We start from the raw sequence: 20844 nt of genomic DNA on the forward strand, positions 1-20844 counted from the left end.
TAAAGGTGGTGGAAAACGCTGTCTCTAGCACCTCCAGAATCTCCCAGAAATGTTAAAGGTGGTGGAAAACGCTGTCTAGCACCTCCAGAATCTCCCAGAAATGTTAAAGGTGGTGGAAAACGCTGTCTAGCACCTCCAGAATCTCCCAGAAATGTTAAAGGTGGTGGAAAACGCTGTCTAGCACCTCCAGAATCTCCCAGAAATGTTAAAGGTGGTGGAAAACGTTGTCTAGCACCTCCAGAATCTCCCAGAAATGTTAAAGGTGATGGAAAACGCTGTCTCTCTAGCACCTCCAGAATCTCCCAGAAATGTTAAAGGTGGTGGAAAACGCTGTCTAGCACCTCCAGAATCTCCCAGAAATGTTAAAGGTGGTGGAAAACGCTGTCTCTAGCACCTCCAGAATCTCCCAGAAATGTTAAAGGTGGTGGAAAACGCTGTCTAGCACCTCCAGAATCTCCCAGAAATGTTAAAGGTGGTGGAAAACGCTGTCTAGCACCTCCAGAATCTCCCAGAAATGTTAAAGGTGGTGGAAAACGCTGTCTAGCACCTCCAGAATCTCCCAGAAATGTTAAAGGTGATGGAAAACGCTGTCTCTCTAGCACCTCCAGAATCTCCCAGAAATGTTAAAGGTGGTGGAAAACGCTGTCTCTAGCACCTCCAGAATCTCCCAGAAATGTTAAAGGTGGTGGAAAACGCTGTCTCTAGCACCTCCAAAATCTCCCAGAAATGTTAAAGGTGGTGGAAAACGCTGTCTAGCACCTCCAGAATCTCCCAGAAATGTTCAATTGAGTTGAGATCTGCGCACTTTAAACCCCCCATGCTCCTTTGAGACCCCTCTTTCAAAGTCATGAACGCCTCTTCTTCTAGCCACGGTAGACAAGATAATAGGCGACTGGGCATGTTATACATGACCCTAAACATGATAACTTGATCGCCTCACGTAAGTTGGGCTGCAGGAGTGACTCGCCTCACATTTTGCTAATTGTGGTTCTTTGTTAAAAATTAAAAAAAGACATTTTAAAAACACGTGACTGGCATTAAGTGGTTTTGGGAAACTAGTAGCGTTAGGTTATTTTTAATGATGAAACTTAACAGGTGAAATGATGAAAGATACCTGCTTTATATACTACCAGGTTGATCTAATATTAACCTTTATTCTAAATGGATTTGGAAAATCATACCGAGGGTATTTTGAGAAGGTACATACGGTATGCTGCACAACCCCAGTATGTACAACACAGAGCCATAGAACTGCAGTCTTCTTCATCAGTCAATCTTTAAAAAGTAAATCATAGCCATTATGTTCAGCAACAACTAAGTCAAACGACCATGCAGTAGTACAAGACAAACCACAGCAGAAACTGATCCACAGGCAACATTACAATCTAACCACAGCTATATAACCCACAACAAAAAACACACAATCACTGTTTGAAATCAATTACCTAACGCTGCTTTTAAAAAAAGAAGAAAGGATAGAAATAGAAGAGAAGAAAGAGTCAGTAAAATCTCTCTCTCAACGTTCCTCCTTTCACAGTCAGACACCCAAATATTTTCTTTCTCCGTTGTTTCTTAGCAACAGGGGAGAACTTTCCACTGACGTCATGCAGCGGGAGACATTTTAAGCAGATTAAACTGCGATTAAACTCATTTAATTGAGTGAAGGAACGTTGAACGCTGCTGTGAGAGAGAACTCAGAGAGGCTCATGTCGACAGTCACGTGTGATTGGGGATGACAGCATTTGCATCCAAAATTGCACCCTATTCCCCATATAGTGCAATACTAAAAACCTTTGAGACGCAGACAATTAGACTCAGACACACAGACCAGAGACGAGAAGACTTTTCTGCCTGTTCTGTCTATGTGTGAGAGAGTCTTGGACCAGGAGCATTCCTGCTTTGACGTTGCTTTGGCTGGAGAGAAGAGTTAAGGGTTCTGGGCTGACAGTGTTTCATCAGCGTGGCAACAACGTTCCAGGAGGGGAGTGTGTGTGTGTGTGTGTGTGTGTGTGTGTGTGCGTGCTTACCGTCGGTCGTTCCTCCTGCGTCGGAAGAGCTTTTTGGTGTGAGCGATCTCTGCTTCATTAGGCAGGGGCGGGAAACCCTGCAGAGACAGAGAGAGAACTAGCAAACACTTATCTAAAGCAAGTCACAGTACGCGAACAGAGTGTGTAGTCTACAGGCACAACTTCATCCATTAAACAGTGGTACAGTATGGTTGTTGTCAGTCAAGACTGGTCCGTCTGTCTGGTGTTGCCTTGGTTACAGATGCGGAACTACAAGTGTGAGGAGTAGGATGGCTGAGGAAGGGTGTATGTGTAAAAGTGTTGATAAGGTGTGTGCATAGCGTGTGTGTACATCTGAGTAATATGTGGATAAAATGGTATTTTAATATATAATATATAATGTATTTTAATATATAATGTATTTTAATATATAATATATCATATAAAATGGCATTTTAATATATAATATATTTTAATATTTATGTGGTGGGTTGGTTGCCTGGCAACCCATCTACATTGCTCATGCCAACTGACGTTTCTTCTCTACGTTGAGTCTGGATTTGCTTTCCTCCCCGACGATTTCTAGAATGCGAACACATTCTAACCGCTCTGATTTGTCCCAGAAACCAATGGGTTGGGCCTACATGGTTCTGCTCTATCCTGGCTGGCCTACATGAAATTGTCAACTCTGATTGGTTAGATTTGATCCAATCGCTGATAAAACATGTATATTCTTTTTTTTACAGTGTCTTCATTTTAAAGTCACACAGAATACTTATACTGTAGGATGGCAGTTTCAGACTGAATGTATGTAGCGATCGATAGAGCGCCGGAATTAAATTCAAGTTGAGTCGTCAGGCAAGTGAGTTGGCATTTCGGGTGTGAATGACTGTAGAATGTGAGTTTAAACACCTGCAGTGTGACTGTGTGTGACTGTGTGTGTGTGTGACGGAGAAGTCAGTCACTGGCCCGCGGGCAGCGTTTGGTACACTGACACACATTCATGGCGCCTCCCTGCTCCGTTAACAATGTGGGTCGACCGTTAACGTCTCTTAGTACAGACATTTCACACTTTATTCCTACTCCATGTCAGTAGGGATGGGATTTTCTAAACGTGTTATATTGGTATATTGTATCATGAGAAACGTGTTGCAATGTATATAATTCAGCATGTTTAGCTGAGTGTAAAATGTAGGCTTGATGAAGGGAATTGCTTAATGAATTAGTGCTGGGTATGTTCTGATGGGAGGGCCTTCCCCTACAAAAGGAGCCTCTCTCAGTTCAAGGGGGGAACCATTTTGGATTGAGCTGTTGATGGAGCACCATTGTTTTTATCTGTCCCATACCGGATACTTTGGATGGCAGTACTGTTGTTTTTCTTCTGGATTCACTCTGTAAATAAACACCCAGAAGCACATCCGCCATCTTTTTTATTTGATAGAGGTTAGGTTTTTCAGTTTAGCCTTCTGGTCTACTCTACATGACTGTGTGACCACAGGCTCTCTCTGCAGTGTGACTGTGTGTGACCACAGGCTCTCTCTGCAGTGTGACTGTGTGTGACCACAGGCTCTCTCTGCAGTGTGACTGTGTGTGACTACAGGCTCTCTCTGCAGTGTGACTGTGTGTGACTACAGGCTCTCTCTGCAGTGTGACTGTGTGTGACTACAGGCTCTCTCTGCAGTGTGACTGTGTGTGACCACAGGCTCTCTCTGCAGTGTGACTGTGTGTGACTACAGGCTCTCTCTGCAGTGTGACTGTGTGTGACCACAGGCTCTCTCTGCAGTGTGACTGTGTGTGACCACAGGCTCTCTCTGCAGTGTGACTGTGTGTGACTACAGGCTCTCTCTGCAGTGTGACCACAGGCTCTCTCTGCAGTGTGACTGTGTGTGACCACAAGCTCTCTCTGCAGTGTGACTGTGTGTGACCACAGGCTCTCTCTGCAGTGTGACCACAGGCTCTCTCTGCAGTGTGACCACAGGCTCTCTCTGCAGTGTGACCACAGGCTCTCTCTGCAGTGTGACTGTGTCTGACCACAGGCTCTCTCTGCAGTGTGACTGTGTCTGACCACAGGCTCTCTCTGCAGTGTGACTGTGTGTGACCACATGCTCTCTCTGCAGTGTGACTGTGTGTGACCACAGGCTCTCTCTGCAGTGTGACTGTGTGTGACCACAGGCTCTCTCTGCAGTGTGACTGTGTGTGACCACAGGCTCTCTCTGCAGTGTGACTGTGTGTGACTACAGGCTCTCTCTGCAGTGTGACTGTGTGTGACCACAGGCTCTCTCTGCAGTGTGACTGTGTGTGACCACAGGCTCTCTCTGCAGTGTGACTGTGTGTGACTACAGGCTCTCTCTGCAGTGTGACCACAGGCTCTCTCTGCAGTGTGACTGTGTGTGACCACAAGCTCTCTCTGCAGTGTGACTGTGTGTGACCACAGGCTCTCTCTGCAGTGTGACCACAGGCTCTCTCTGCAGTGTGACCACAGGCTCTCTCTGCAGTGTGACCACAGGCTCTCTCTGCAGTGTGACTGTGTCTGACCACAGGCTCTCTCTGCAGTGTGACTGTGTCTGACCACAGGCTCTCTCTGCAGTGTGACTGTGTGTGACCACATGCTCTCTCTGCAGTGTGACTGTGTGTGACCACATGCTCTCTCTGCAGTGTGACTGTGTGTGACCACAGGCTCTCTCTGCAGTGTGACTGTGTGTGACCACAGGCTCTCTCTGCAGTGTGACTGTGTGTGACCACAGGCTCTCTCTGCAGTGTGACTGTGTGTGACCACAGGCTCTCTCTGCATTGTGGTGGTATGGTACCATGTGGCTCCAGCACTGTTATCTTCCCATCAGCAGCGTCTGCACAGGAAAAACTGGAAACCCCAACTCTGGGGCAGGCAGACACCCTCACCTTAATCCCCCACTCTGCTGGGGCAGGCAGACGGCCTCACTTTAATCCCCCACTCTGCTGGGGCAGGCAGACACCCTCACTTTAATCCCCCACTCTGCTGGGGCAGGCAGACGCCCTCACCTTAATCCCCCACTCTGCTGGGGCAGGCAGACACCCTCACCTTAATCCCCCACTCTGCTGGGGCAGGCAGACACCCTCACTTTAATCCCCCACTCTGCTGGGGCAGGCAGACGCCCTCACTTTAATCCCCCACTCTGCTGGGGCAGGCAGACGCCCTCACTTTAATCCCCCACTCTGCTGGGGCAGGCAGACACCCTCACTTTAATCCCCCACTCTGCTGGGGCAGGCAGACGCCCTCACCTTAATCCCCCACTCTGCTGGGGCAGGCAGACGGCCTCACTTTAATCCCCCACTCTGCTGGGGCAGGCAGACACCCTCACCTTAATCCCCCACTCTGCTGGGGCAGGCAGACACCCTCACTTTAATCCCCCACTCTGCTGGGGCAGGCAGACACCCTCACTTTAATCCCCCACTCTGCTGGGGCAGGCAGACGGCCTCACTTTAATCCCCCACTCTGCTGGGGCAGGCAGACACCCTCACCTTAATCCCCCACTCTGCTGGGGCAGGCAGACACCCTCACTTTAATCCCCCACTCTGCTGGGGCAGGCAGACGCCCTCACTTTAATCCCCCACTCTGCTGGGGCAGGCAGACGCCCTCACTTTAATCCCCCACTCTGCTGGGGCAGGCAGACGGCCTCACCTTAATCCCCCACTCTGCTGGGGCAGGCAGACACCCTCACCTTAATCCCCCACTCTGCTGGGGCAGGCAGACGCCCTCACTTTAATCCCCCACTCTGCTGGGGCAGGCAGACGCCCTCACCTTAATCCCCCACTCTGCTGGGGCAGGCAGACACCCTCACCTTAATCCCCCACTCTGCTGGGGCAGGCAGACACCCTCACCTTAATCCCCCACTCTGCTGGGGCAGGCAGACACCCTCACTTTAATCCCCCACTCTGCTGGGGCAGGCAGACACCCTCACTTTAATCCCCCACTCTGCTGGGGCAGGCAGACACCCTCACTTTAATCCCCCACTCTGCTGGGGCAGGCAGACGGCCTCACTTTAATCCCCCACTCTGCTGGGGCAGGCAGACACCCTCACCTTAATCCCCCACTCTGCTGGGGCAGGCAGACACCCTCACTTTAATCCCCCACTCTGCTGGGGCAGGCAGACGCCCTCACTTTAATCCCCCACTCTGCTGGGGCAGGCAGACACCCTCACTTTAATCCCCCACTCTGCTGGGGCAGGCAGACACCCTCACTTTAATCCCCCACTCTGCTGGGGCAGGCAGACACCCTCACTTTAATCCCCCACTCTGCTGGGGCAGGCAGACGGCCTCACTTTAATCCCCCACTCTGCTGGGGCAGGCAGACACCCTCACTTTAATCCCCCACTCTGCTGGGGCAGGCAGACACCCTCAGCCCCACACTTTATTTGCACTTCAGTCAACAGGCGTGCCGCAGAGCCAGAACCATGTCAGAGCCAGATGAGCCAGCCAGGGTAGAGCAGAACCATGTCAGAGCCAGCCAGGGTAGAGCAGAACCATGTCAGAGCCAGCCAGGGTAGAGCAGAACCATGTCAGAGCCAGAGGAGCCAGCCAGGGTAGAGCAGAACCATGTCAGAGCCAGCCAGGGTAGAGCAGAACCATGTCAGAGCCAGCCAGGGTAGAGCAGAACCATGTCAGAGCCAGAGGAGCCAGCCAGGGTAGAGCAGAACCATGTCAGAGCCAGAGGAGCCAGCCAGGGTAGAGCAGAACCATGTCAGAGCCAGCCAGGGTAGAGCAGAACCATGTCAGAGCCAGCCAGGGTAGAGCAGAACCATGTCAGAGCCAGCCAGGGTAGAGCAGAACCATAACAGAGCCAGAGGAGCCAGCCAGGGTAGAGCAGAACCATGTCAGAACCAGAGGAGCCAGCCAGGGTAGAGCAGAACCATGTCAGAGCCAGAGGAGCCAGCCAGGGTAGAGCAGAACCATGTCAGAGCCAGCCAGGGTAGAGCAGAACCATGTCAGAGCCAGCCAGGGTAGAGCAGAACCATATAAACATACCCAATACTCGTAGGCTTTACAGTCACACAAGGGTGATGCTGATGCTTGTCACCAGTAACACAATTCAATACAAAACATGTAATATTGAGTTTCAACCCCTTTTGCCCTCAGAACAGCCTGAATTCGTTGGGGCATGGACGCTGGTCGAAAGCGTTCCACAGGGATGCTGTCCCCATGTTGACTCCAAGTTGGCTGGATGTCCTTTGGGTGGTGGACCATTCTTGATACACACAGGAAACTGTTTGAGTGTGAAAAACCCAGCAGCGTTGCATTTCTTGACCCAAACTGTTGCGCCTGGTACCTACTACCATACCCTGTTCAAAGGAACTTAAATATTTTGTCTTGCCCATTCACCCTCTGAATGGTACAGATACACAATCCATGTCTCAACCTGTCTCATCCCCTTCATCTACACTTCATATTAATTAATAACATCATTCAAATCCTATTACTGTTTGCTTTAGCCTGCCTGGAGTGCCAGATGAGCAGGGTTTGCACTTTTGAGATTATTAGTTTCATTGCTCAATCAAGCACAGCTAAAGTGTTTGAAATGACTTCTAATAGTATTTGAACCCAGGTCAGTTCAGATCCATTCAGAAAGAAGTGGAACTTTCCAGTCTGGGCTCAGAGGTCTGGAAAGTTCCATTTCTTTCTGAATGATCTGGATCTGAATTGAACAGACTTGGGTTCCTTCCCTCTCAGAGTCCCCTAGGCCAGCAGAGAGAGAGAGAGAGAGAGAGAGAGAGAGAGAGAGAGAGAGTTGGACAGAGCAACACAGAAAGACACAGAGTGAGAGAGAGAGAGTGTGTATTGTGTGTGTATTGTGTATATTGTGTATGAAGCCACCCAGCCCCCAGACACACGGGGATTATACTTGGCGTAACAGAGACACACAGAGCACTGAGCCATTCACCTGCACTGAAACACCTTCATCACACTACTTAAAGTTACACATTTAAAAACACAGTCTGTCTGAGAGGTTTGAACTAATAAAGTGGAACTGACAGCGTTTTAATTACTTCGCAGATATGAAACAATCATAATATCAGTCAAAAATATCAAATTCCCAGTTTATGTTCCAAAATTCAAAAGGCACTCGCACATCTGAGCAATCTTATTGCAGGTGCATGGCAACAGTTGAAACAGGATGAAGGAAAAAGGAAACCGCACACTGCTCTTGATAGTATCACTGATATTTATTAAGCTTTACGTCTCGGCCTCAAGGCCTTCGTCAGAGCTTTACGTCTCGGCCTCAAGGCCTTCGTCAGAGCTTTACGTCTCTGCCTCAAGGCCTTCGTCAGAGCTTTACGTCTCGGCCTCAAGGCCTTCGTCAGAGCTTTACGCATCGGCCTCAAGGCCTTCGTCAGAGCTTTACGTATCGGCCTCAAGGCCTTCGTCAGAGCTTTACGTATCGGCCTCAAGGCCTTCGTCAGAGCTTTACGTCTCGGCCTCAAGGCCTTCGTCAGAGCTTTACGCATCGGCCTCAAGGCCTTCCTCAGAGCTTTACGTCTCGGCCTCAAGGCCTTCGTCAGAGCTTTACGTATCGGCCTCAAGGCCTTCCTCAGAGCTTTACGTCTCGGCCTCAAGGCCTTCGTCAGAGCTTTACGTCTCGGCCTCAAGGCCTTCGTCAGAGCTTTACGTATCGGCCTCAAGGCCTTCGTCAGAGCTTTACGTCTCGGCCTCAGGGCCTTCGTCAGAGCTTTACGTCTCGGCCTCAGGGCCTTCGTCAGAGCTTTACGTCTCGGCCTCAAGGCCTTCGTCAGAGCTTTACGTCTCGGCCTCAAGGCCTTCGTCAGAGCTTTACGTCTCGGCCTCAAGGCCTTCGTCAGAGCTTTTGTGAATTTTCTGAAAACAGCACCTCTATGTAGACCTAGCCCCACCCACATCCGTTCCACGCATGGAAAGGGGTTGGAGGCAAAGGAAAAATAAATAAGTGCTACCAAACATAACAATATGCATTTCACAAACATTACAAAAGTGTATAGACAAGACGTACCGAACACGTCCATAAAACCACAATGAGGACTTAGCAAGTTTTCATTAATCATTGGGTACATCGTACGGAAAACTTCAGAGTAATCTTAAATAGGCACATAATTCATGTTTCATCATTAAGTCCTTTAGGAAATAATGTCTGGAGGGTGAAAATCCCAAAACATTCTCTTTTACTCAGAGTATTATTAATATCACCTCCCCTGTCTGATATCTTAACTTTCTCTATGCCACAAAATCTAAAAGGTAGAAATGTCATGTTTTAGGTCATTAAAATGTACTGCGACTGGATAATCCCTGTCGTTTCTCCTGATTGAACTTTTATGTTCACTAATTGTCTGTTTGAGAGAACGGGAGGTCTTACCGACATAGCACAGCCCACATAGACATTTAATAATGTAAATAACATGGGTGGTGGAGCACGTAATGATATCATTTATTTGAAACTGTTTTCCTGTGTGTGGGTGGCAGAAATATTCACACTTCATCATGTTGTTGCACTGTGCGCATCCTCTGCATTTATAGCTACCATTTGGTAGAGGGCGTAAAAGAGCCTGGCTGATTTTCTTTTGTGACTGGCAGTTGGCAAGAACCAATTTATCGCATAAATTGCGACCTCTCCTATACACAATAAGTAAATCCGGCCGGTAAAGCTGGGTCAGTTGATAAAATATGCCAGTGTTTCTTGACCACACCTACAGTTTATGTTACAAAAGCAACTTTATAAGAGGTTTTAAAAACAGGTTCTATTTGACTCAGCGTTCCATGACATACACTAAGGCATTGTTGGCAGAATAGATGGATGCAGTTCAATACATGATTAATATAATTCACCAATACATTCTATCAGGTTGTAAATCACAGCTAGAATACCTGGTACATTGTTTGCTGCCTCCACCCATTCGGGATGCACTGTTTCACGCTAAATGACAAATGTTCTCAGCCTTGGTTATGTCAATACAATCAAACGTTCAAGGGAAATGATCACAAGTCAGTCATAACGTGGCTAATAGGCTACTTATCTATTTATGTAGCAACCTAAAAACACATTGAGCCTAACGTTAGCTAGCTAGCTGCTGGGAGGATATCATTGGACGGGTGTCCAACTTCCCCCCCCCATCCCATATGTTTCGGTGGCTACAGCTAGAGACGCAGCTGTGATTTCGTTACCTAGCAACACTTGTCAATCACTTTGCTAGCTAGCTATGTTATCCACAGTTAGCATATCTCTTAGTTGTCAATCAAATCTATTTGGCATTGATCAAATGAGCGGGGCAGGCAGGCAAGATCCCATTCAGTTGTCAAAACGTGTGTTGGGACAAGCGTGCACTGGCAGGCCATACGCTGCAGAAGGACGAGCGTGCACTGGCAGGCCATACGCTGCAGAAGGACGAGCGTGCACTGGCAGGCCATACGCTGCAGAAGGACGAGCGTGCACTGGCAGGCCATACGCTGCAGAAGGACGAGCGTGCACTGGCAGGCCATACGCTGCAGAAGGACAAGCGTGCACTGGCAGGCCATACGCTGCAGAAGGACAAGCGTGCACTGGCAGGCCATACGCTGCAGAAGGACGAGCGTGCACTGGCAGGCCATACGCTGCAGAAGGACAAGCGTGCACTGGCAGGCCATACGCTGCAGAAGGACGAGCGTGCACTGGCAGGCCATACGCTGCAGAAGGACAAGCGTGCACTGGCAGGCCATACGCTGCAGAAGCACAAAAGCGTGCACTGGCAGGCCATACGCTGCAGAAGCACAAAAGCGTGCACTGGCAGGCCATACGCTGCAGAAGGACAAGCGTGCACTGGCAGGCCATACGCTGCAGAAGGACAAGCGTGCACTGGCAGGCCATACGCTGCAGAAGGACAAGCGTGCACTGGCAGGCCATACGCTGCAGAAGGACGAGCGTGCACTGGCAGGCCATACGCTGCAGAAGGACGAGCGTGCACTGGCAGGCCATACGCTGCAGAAGGACGAGCGTGCACTGGCAGGCCATACGCTGCAGAAGGACGAGCGTGCACTGGCAGGCCATACGCTGCAGAAGGACGAGCGTGCACTGGCAGGCCATACGCTGCAGAAGGACGAGCGTGCACTGGCAGGCCATACGCTGCAGAAGGACGAGCGTGCACTGGCAGGCCATACGCTGCAGAAGGACGAGCGTGCACTGGCAGGCCATACGCTGCAGAAGGACGAGCGTGCACTGGCAGGCCATACGCTGCAGAAGGACGAGCGTGCACTGGCAGGCCATACGCTGCAGAAGGACGAGCGTGCACTGGCAGGCCATACGCTGCAGAAGGACGAGCGTGCACTGGCAGGCCATACGCTGCAGAAGGACGAGCAGGCTACTGTTCCACATCGTTTATCAGTAACATTTTGACGGCCAACTATTATCTGAAGAAGTGAGAGAGGGTTTATTTACTGTTCCCTCGCTAGATGGTGGCTCATCTCACTCTGGATAACATTAGTTATTCCTGTTGTTGACGTTTATAGGCAACTGAGGGAGAGATTTATTTATTTATTTAACAAGGCAAGTCAGTTAAAAGAACAAATTCTTATTTACAATGACGGCCTACCCCGGACGACGCTGGGCCAATTGTGCACCGCCCTATGGGACTCCCAATCAGGGCCGGATGTGATGCAGCCTGGATAGCCTATCTTCCCGTGGTATTTCCATATTTGCAGAAATGCATTGAGGTGTGTTTTGGTGAATGAGTTTTATGATCTGGTCGTGCTGTTGCTGCTGCCTGTAAACACCTAGTCCATTTCAAAGTGAATGATGGCAGGTCCGTGTAAGTACCTGAATTTGTTACCAATGAAAGTCGCCGGAGGGGGTCTGAAAAGTCACTAAATATTGTTGGCAACACTTCACTGCCCGTGTGGCAAATGGCTTATTTGCATATAAACCTACTGTAGCTCTGATTGGCTATGGTGCACCGTTTATTTTAATTTACTGCCCTGTCTGTTAATTGTCCAAACACACGGCCATTTTCCCACTCTATATTGCTATAGAATTTTCAAATCTCCACACACACACACACACACACACACACACACACACACACACACACACACACACACACACACACACACACACACACACACACACACACACACACACACACACACACACACACACACACACACGTATATGTATATATCATTTAAAAAAAGGCTTCATTCTCCCTGGGGAGTATACGAACAGATTTGAATAAGATTTCATGTTGCTAAAACGCTGTCAGTTCCACTTTCATGTTGCTGGTATTTATTTCAAACTGACGTTTTTTTTCTGTTTTACTAAGTTACTGCTGCTGGGGGGGCGACGGGGTGCTGGGCTCTGATTGGTGGAGTCTGATTGGATACATGTGTGTGTGGAGGAGAGGAGAAGGGAGCTCTGCCCTGGGGACTGAGAGGAGGAGAGAGGAAGAGAGCTCTGCCCTGGGGACTGAGAGGAGGAGAGAGGAAGAGAGCTCTGCCCTGGGGACTGAGAGGAGGAGAGAGGAAGAGAGCTCTGCCCTGGGGACTGAGAGGAGGAGAGAGGAAGAGAGCTCTGCCCTGGGGACTGAGAGGAGGAGAGAGGAAGAGAGCTCTGCCCTGGGGACTGAGAGGAGGAGAGAGGAAGAGAGCTCTGCCCTGGGGACTGAGAGGAGGAGAGAGGAGAGGGGAAGAGAGCTCTGCCCTGGGGACTGAGAAGAGGAGAGAGGAGAGGGGAAGAGAGCTCTGCCCTGGGGACTGAGAGGAGGAGAGAGGAAGAGAGCTCTGCCCTGGGGACTGAGAGGAGGAGAGAGGAGAGGGGAAGAGAGCTCTGCCCTGGGGACTGAGAAGAGGAGAGAGGAGAGAGGAAGAGAGCTCTGCCCTGGGGACTGAGAGGAGGAGAGAGGAGAGGGGAAGAGAGCTCTGCCCTGGGGATTGAGAAGAGGAGAGAGGAGAGGGGAAGAGAGCTCTGCCCTGGGGACTGAGAGGAGGAGAGAGGAAGAGAGCTCTGCCCTGGGGACTGAGAGGAGGAGAGAGGAGAGGGGAAGAGAGCTCTGCCCTGGGGACTGAGAAGAGGAGAGAGGAGAGGGGAAGAGAGCTCTGCCCTGGGGACTGAGAGGAGGAGAGAGGAGAGGGGAAGAGAGCTCTGCCCTGGGGATTGAGAAGAGGAGAGAGGAGAGGGGAAGAGAGCTCTGCCCTGGGGATTGAGAAGAGGAGAGAGGAGAAGAGAGCTCTGCCCTGGGGACTGAGAGGAGGAGAGAGGAGAGGGGAAGAGAGCTCTGCCCTGGGGACTGAGAGGAGGAGAGAGGAGAGGGGAAGAGAGCTCTGCCCTGGGGACTGAGAGGAGGAGAGAGGAGAGGGGAAGAGAGCTCTGCCCTGGGGACTGAGAAGAGGAGAGAGGAGAGGGGAAGAGAGCTCTGCCCTGGGGACTGAGAGGAGTAGAGAGGAAGAGAGCTCTGCCCTGGGGACTGAGAGGAGGAGAGAGGAAGAGAGCTCTGCCCTGGGGACTGAGAAGAGGAGAGAGGAGAGAGGAAGAGAACTCTGCCCTGGGGACTGAGAAGAGGAGAGAGGAGAGGGGAAGAGAGCTCTGCCCTGGGGACTGAGAGGAGGAGAGAGGAGAGAGGAAGAGAGCTCTGCCCTGGGGACTGAGAGGAGGAGAGAGGAGAGGGGAAGAGAGCTCTGCCCTGGGGACTGAGAGGAGGAGAGAGGAGAGGGGAAGAGAGCTCTGCCCTGGGGACTGAGAAGAGGAGAGAGGAGAGGGGAAGAGAGCTCTGCCCTGGGGACTGAGAGGAGGAGAGAGGAGAGGGGAAGAGAGCTCTGCCCTGGGGACTGAGAGGAGGAGAGAGGAGAGGGGAAGAGAGCTCTGCCCTGGGGACTGAGAGGAGGAGAGAGGAGAGGGGAAGAGAGCTCTGCCCTGGGGACTGAGAGGAGGAGAGAGGAAGAGAGCTCTGCCCTGGGGACTGAGAGGAGGAGAGAGGAGAGGGGAAGAGAGCTCTGCCCTGGGGACTGAGAGGAGGAGAGAGGAGAGGGGAAGAGAGCTCTGCCCTGGGGACTGAGAGGAGGAGAGAGGAGAGGGGAAGAGAGCTCTGCCCTGGGGACTGAGAGGAGGAGAGAGGAGAGGGGAAGAGAGCTCTGCCCTGGGGACTGAGAGGAGGAGAGAGGAGAGGGGAAGAGAGCTCTGCCCTGGGGACTGAGAGGAGGAGAGAGGAAGAGAGCTCTGCCCTGGGGACTGAGAGGAGGAGAGAGGAAGAGAGCTCTGCCCTGGGGACTGAGAGGAGGAGAGAGGAGAGGGGAAGAGAGCTCTGCCCTGGGGACTGAGAGGAGGAGAGGGGAAGAAAGCTCTGCCCTGGGGACTGAGAGGAGGAGAGAGGAGAGGGGAAGAGAGCTCTGCCCTGGGGACTGAGAGGAGGAGAGAGGAGAGGGGAAGAGAGCTCTGCCCTGGGCACTGAGAAGAGGAGAGAGGAGAGGGGAAGAGAGCTCTGCCCTGGGGACTGAGAGGAGGAGAGAGGAGAGGGGAAGAGAGCTCTGCCCTGGGGACTGAGAGGAGGAGAGAGGAGAGGGGAAGAGAGCTCTGCCCTGGGGACTGAGAGGAGGAGAGAGGAGAGGGGAAGAGAGCTCTGCCCTGGGGACTGAGAGGAGGAGAGGGGAAGAGAGCTCTGCCCTGGGGACTGAGAGGAGGAGAGGGGAAGAGAGCTCTGCCCTGGGGACTGAGAGGAGGAGAGGGGAAGAGAGCTCTGCCCTGGGGACTGAGAGGAGGAGAGAGGAAGAGAGCTCTGCCCTGGGGACTGAGAGGAGGAGAGAGGAGAGGGGAAGAGAGCTCTGCCCTGGGGACTGAGAGGAGGAGAGAGGAGAGGGGAAGAGAGCTCTGCCCTGGGGACTGAGAGGAGGAGAGAGGAGAGGGGAAGAGAGCTCTGCCCTGGGGACTGAGAGGAGGAGAGAGGAGAGGGGAAGAGAGCTCTGCCCTGGGGACTGAGAGGAGGAGAGAGGAGAGGGGAAGAGAGCTCTGCCCTGGGGACTGAGAGGAGGAGAGAGGAGACGGGAAGATAGCTCCACCATGCTGGGGTGGGCAAGATAAAGGGACACAGAGAGATCATCTTCCTCAGCCAAACTCATGGGTCTACACAGTGGCTGTATGAAGAGACTACCAGACAGCCAACACAACGTGGCCATCCAATCAATATCCCTGATTCCAGGTCAGTTGAAGAGGCATACACCAAGAAATACAGGTGGGCAAGCAGAGGAGATACCAGTGTAGTTTGCTTCAATGGGAAATACACTCTGATTAGTGCCAATAATGTTCATTCCCAATAAGTCTGCTTCATTCAGGATTTAAGTGGTTAACTCCAGAGAATGCTCTGAGCCAGGGGCTCAAAGGAAAGATGGAGGGAGGAGAGGAAAAGAGAGAGGGAGGAGAGGAAAAGAGAGAGGGAGGAGAGGAAAAGAGGGAGGGAGGAGAGGAAAAGAGGGAGGGAGGAGAGGAAAACTGGGAGGGAGGAGAGGAAAAGAGGGAGGAGAGGAAAAGAGGGAGGGAGGAGAGGAAAACTGGGAGGGAGGAGAGGAAAAGAGAGAGGGAGGAGAGGAAAAGAGAGAGGGAGGAGAGGAAAAGAGGGAGGGAGGAGAGGAAAAGAGAGAGGGAGGAGAGGAAAAGAGAGAGGGAGGAGAGGAAAAGAGAGAGGAGAGAAAAAGAGGGAGGGAGGAGAGGAAAAGAGGGAGGGAGGAGAGGAAAAGAGGGAGGGAGGAGAGGAAAAGAGAGAGGGAGGAGAGGAAAAGAGAGAGGGAGGAGAGGAAAAGAGAGAGGGGGGAAAAGAGGGAGGGAGGAGAGAAAAAGAGGGAGGGAGGAGAGGAAAAGAGGGAGGGAGGAGAGGAAAAGAGGGAGGGAGGAGAGGAAAAGAGGGAGGGTGGAGAGGAAAAGAGGGAGGGTGGAGAGGAAAAGAGGGAGGGAGGAGAGGAAAAGAGGGAGGGAGGAGAGGAAAAGAGGGAGGGAGGAGAGGAAAAGAGGGAGGGAGGAGAGGAAAAGAGGGAGGGTGGAGAGGAAAAGAGGGAGGGAGGAGAGGAAAAGAGGGAGGGAGGAGAGGAAAAGAGGGAGGGAGGAGAGGAAAAGAGGGAGGGTGGAGAGGAAAAGAGGGAGGGTGGAGAGGAAAAGAGGGAGAGAGGAGAGGAAAAGAGGGAGGGAGGAGAGGAAAAGAGGGAGGGTGGAGAGGAAAAGAGGGAGAACGAGGGGTAGAGCTGCATGTTTAGCTACTGTTGTTTTCCTGTAGGATATCATTAGCTGTAATCCAGCTTCCAGATGGTTACCAGGTAGGTGACTGTCTCAACTCCAGTATACTTAGTCATCAAAGCTAGAGGGGGAAAACATCAATATTTAGAGAAACATTAGCGAGGGAGATTTGGGGTTTGCATGAAAATCTGTTGTGACTCTTTCCATCATAACTTAAGAGTTTTAAGAAATAGGGGGAAAAAACGTTTCAATATTCAAACAAGAGTTTTGTTTATATATAGATGTTATCCCCTTGAGCAGCTTTCAGACTTTCAGACAGATGGCATTTTTTGCTGGAATAGCATTCTTCAAAACCTGTCATCGGTGCAGATTAAAATAAATAAATAAACATTTGATGAGAAACGTAAGGTTTCTCTCCAGCCTCATTCAGACCAGACTTGATAGGAAAATAGTAGCATAAAGCCTATAGGAAAATGGTAACATGCAGTGCTGTGAAAAGTATTTTCCCCCTTTCAGATTTTCTCAATTTTTGATACATAATGTTATCAGATGTTCAACCAAAACCTAATATTAGATAAAGAACCTGATATTAGATGAAGAACCTGATATTAGATAAAGGGAACCTGATATTAGATAAAGAACCTGATATTAGATAAAGGACCTGATATTAGATAAAGAACCTGATATTAGATAAAGAACCTGATATTAGATAAAGAACCTGATATTAGACAAAGAACCTGATATTAGATAAAGGACCTGATATTAGATAAAGAACCTGATATTAGATAAAGAACCTGATATTACAAGAACCTGATATTAGATAAAGAACCTGATATTAGACAAAGAACCTGATATTAGACAAAGAACCTGATATTAGACAAAGAACCTGATATTAGACAAAGAACCTGATATTAGATAATGAACCTGATATTAGATAAAGAACCTGATATTAGATAAAGAACCTGATATTAGATAAAGAACCTGATATTAGATAAAGAACCTGATATTAGATAAAGAACCTGATATTAGATAAAGAACCTGATATTAGATAAATAACCTGATATTAGATAAAGGACCTGATATTAGATAAAGGACCTGATATTAGATAAAGGACCTGATATTAGATAAAGGACCTGATATTAGATAAAGAACCTGATATTAGACAAAGAACCTGATATTAGACAAAGAACCTGATATTAGACAAAGAACCTGATATTAGATAAAGAACCTGATATTAGATAAAGAACCTGATATTAGATAAAGAACCTGATATTAGATAAAGAACCTGATATTAGATAAAGAACCTGATATTAGATAAAGAACCTGATATTAGATAAAGAACCTGATATTAGATAAAGAACCTGACATTAGATAAAGAACCTGATATTAGATAAATAACCTAATATTAGATAAAGAACCTGATATTACAAGAACCTGATATTAGATAAAGGGAACCTGATATTAGATAAAGAACCTAATATTAGATAAAGAACCTGATATTACAAGAACCTGATATTAGATAAAGGGAACCTGATATTAGATAAAGAACCTAATATTAGATAAAGAACCTGATATTACAAGAACCTGATATTAGATAAAGGACCTGATATTAGATAAAGGACCTGATATTACAAGAACCTGATATTAGATAAAGAACCTGATATTAGATAAATAACCTGATATTAGATAAATGAACCTGATATTAGATAAATGAACCTGATATTAGATAAATAACCTGATATTAGATAAATAACCTGATATTAGATAAATAACCTAATATTAGATAATGAACCTGATATTAGATAATGAACCTGATATTAGATAAATAACCTGATATTAGATAAAGAACCTGATATTAGATAAAGAACCTGATATTACAAGAACCTGATATTACAAGAACCTGATATTACAAGAACCTGATATTACAAGAACCTGATATTAGATAAAGAACCTGATATTAGATAAAGAACCTGATATTAGATAAAGAACCTGATATTAGATAAAGAACCTGATATTAGATAAAGAACCTGATATTAGATAAAGAACCTGATATTAGATAAAGAACCTGATATTAGACAAAGAACCTGATATTAGATAAAGAACCTGATATTAGATAAAGAACCTGATATTAGATAAAGAACCTGATATTAGATAAAGAACCTGATATTAGATAAAGAACCTGATATTAGATAAAGGACCTGATATTACAAGAACCTGATATTAGATAAAGAACCTGATATTAGATAAAGAACCTGATATTACAAGAACCTGATATTAGATAAAGAACCTGATATTAGATAAAGAACCTGATATTAGATAAAGAACCTGATATTAGATAAATAACCTGATATTAGATAAAGAACCTGATATTAGATAAAGAACCTGATATTACAAGAACCTGATACTAGATAAAGAACCTGATATTAGATAAAGAACCTGATATTAGATAAAGAACCTGATATTAGATAAAGAACCTGATATTAGATAAAGAACCTGATATTAGATAAAGAACCTGATATTAGATAAAGGACCTGATATTAGATAAACGACCTGATATTAGATAAAGAACCTGATATTAGATAAAGAACCTGATATTAGATAAAGGACCTGATATTAGATAAAGAACCTGATATTACATAAAGGACCTGATATTAGATAAAGAACCTGATATTAGATAAAGAACCTGATATTAGATAAAGGACCTGATATTAGATAAAGAACCTGATATTAGATAAAGAACCTGATATTAGATAAAGAACCTGATATTAGATAAAGAACCTGATATTACATAAATAACCTGATATTAGATAAATAACCTAATATTAGATAAAGGACCTGATATTACATAAATAACCTGATATTAGATAAAGGAAACAAGTACTTACTTTATTTAATAAACAAAGTTATGCAACAACCAATTCCCCTGTGTGAAAAAGTAATTGCCCACTTTACAGTCAATAACTGGTTGTGCCACCTTTAGCTGCAACGACTCCAACCAAACGCTTCCTGTAGTTGTTGGTCAGTCTCACGTCACTGTAAAGGGATTTTGTCCCACTCTTCCATGCAGAACTGCTCAGGTAGCCGACAGACAGGGTATGTCCCACTCTTCCATGCAGACCTGCTCAGGTAGCCGACAGACAGGGTATGTCCCACTCTTCCATGCAGACCTGCTCAGGTAGCCGACAGACAGGGTATGTCCCACTCTTCCATGCAGACCTGCTCAGGTAGCCGACAGACAGGGTATGTCCCACTCTTCCATGCAGACCTGCTCAGGTAGCTGACAGACAGGGTATGTCCCACTCTTCCATGCAGACCTGCTCAGGTAGCCGACAGACAGGGTATAGCTGATAAAATCAGTTGAGGATAAAGTTCGGAATGACACAATGTCATGTGTAAAACATATAAAGACCTGCGTCTTTAGTGAACACTATCTACCCAGCGACTTGATAAGAAACACTGTAGTTCGTCTCTCTCATAGTATAACCTTGTGTTACGTGAGCAGAGGAGCAAAGCCAGAGACCCAGGCTGCAGACTCAGGCTGCAGACTCAGGCTGCAGACTCAGGCTGCAGACTGTGAGGGGAGGACCAGACAAACAGGTAGAAAGGGACAGACTGACCACAGAGTCAGGAAACCCGTTTAACGAAACATTGGAAAGATGACACTCTACACAGGGCAATGTCCCCAATCACTTCTTTTATATTTTTTAGACCAGAGGAAAAGGTGTCTCCTACTGGCCCTCCAACACCACTTCCAGCAGCATCTGGTCTCCCATCCAGGCACCGATCAAGACCAACCCTGCTTTGCTTCAGAAGCAACCCAGCAGTGGGATACAGCGTGGTATGCTGCTGGTGTTTGGATAGGGACAGAGCATGTCATGCACACATGACAAAATAATTCTGAATTCCTACAATAGCCAATCCCCCATCAGAAATACCAGGCAGAAAACCCCTGAAAGTCAGACCTCCCCATACTGGGTTGAGCTGAGAGGGACAAGCGTCACAATACGTGTTCTGTTCCTGTCACGTCTCTACTCTCTGCACATGATCGTGATGCTCCATGGCCAGGTTACAATGTGGAGGCGGAGAGGAATTCCAATCCCGACTACCTCTAACCTCACTGTGTAATGATCCTGCTAGATTAACTTCATCGGGGTAGGGGGCAGTATTTTGACGTCCGGATGAAAAGCGTGCCCGTAGTAAACTGCCTTCTACTCAGGCCCAGAAGGTAGGATATGCATATTATTAGTAGATTTGGATAGAAAACACTCTGAAGTTTCTAAAACTGTTTGAATGATGTCTGTGAGTATAACAGAACTCATATGGCAGGCAAAAACCAGAGAAGAAATCCAACCAGGAAGTGTGGAAATCTGAGGTTTGTAGTTTTTCAAGTGATTGCCTATCTAATACACAGTGTCAATGGGGTCATTTTGCACTTCCTAAGGCTTCCACTAGATGTCAACAGTCTTTAGAACATTGTTTCATGCTTCTACTGTGAATGGGAAGAGAATAAGAGCATATGGAGTCAGATGACTGAGAAAATGACATGAGCTCAATCTCGCGCATTCCCGTAAGAGTTAGGTGTGTTCCTTTTCATTTCTGAAGACAAAGGAATCGTCCGGTTGGAATATTATGGAAGATTTATAATAAAAACATCCTAAA

General features: G+C 48.0%; 1 protein-coding gene across 1 annotated transcript in view; it reads right to left on the reverse strand.

Annotated features, from left to right (window-relative positions):
• The window catches only part of ctif (CBP80/20-dependent translation initiation factor), a 183435-nt gene that overhangs the window by 82062 nt on the left and 80529 nt on the right, over positions 1-20844 (reverse strand). Inside the window, 1 exon segment of the mRNA XM_082960552.1 lies at positions 2028-2104. Within this exon segment, the coding sequence (XP_082816678.1) occupies positions 2028-2104 (77 nt within the window).

The sequence above is a fragment of the Salmo salar genome, chromosome 13 (genome assembly GCF_965601325.2).
Source record: "Salmo salar chromosome 13, fSalSal1, whole genome shotgun sequence".
NCBI lineage: Eukaryota > Metazoa > Chordata > Actinopteri > Salmoniformes > Salmonidae > Salmo > Salmo salar.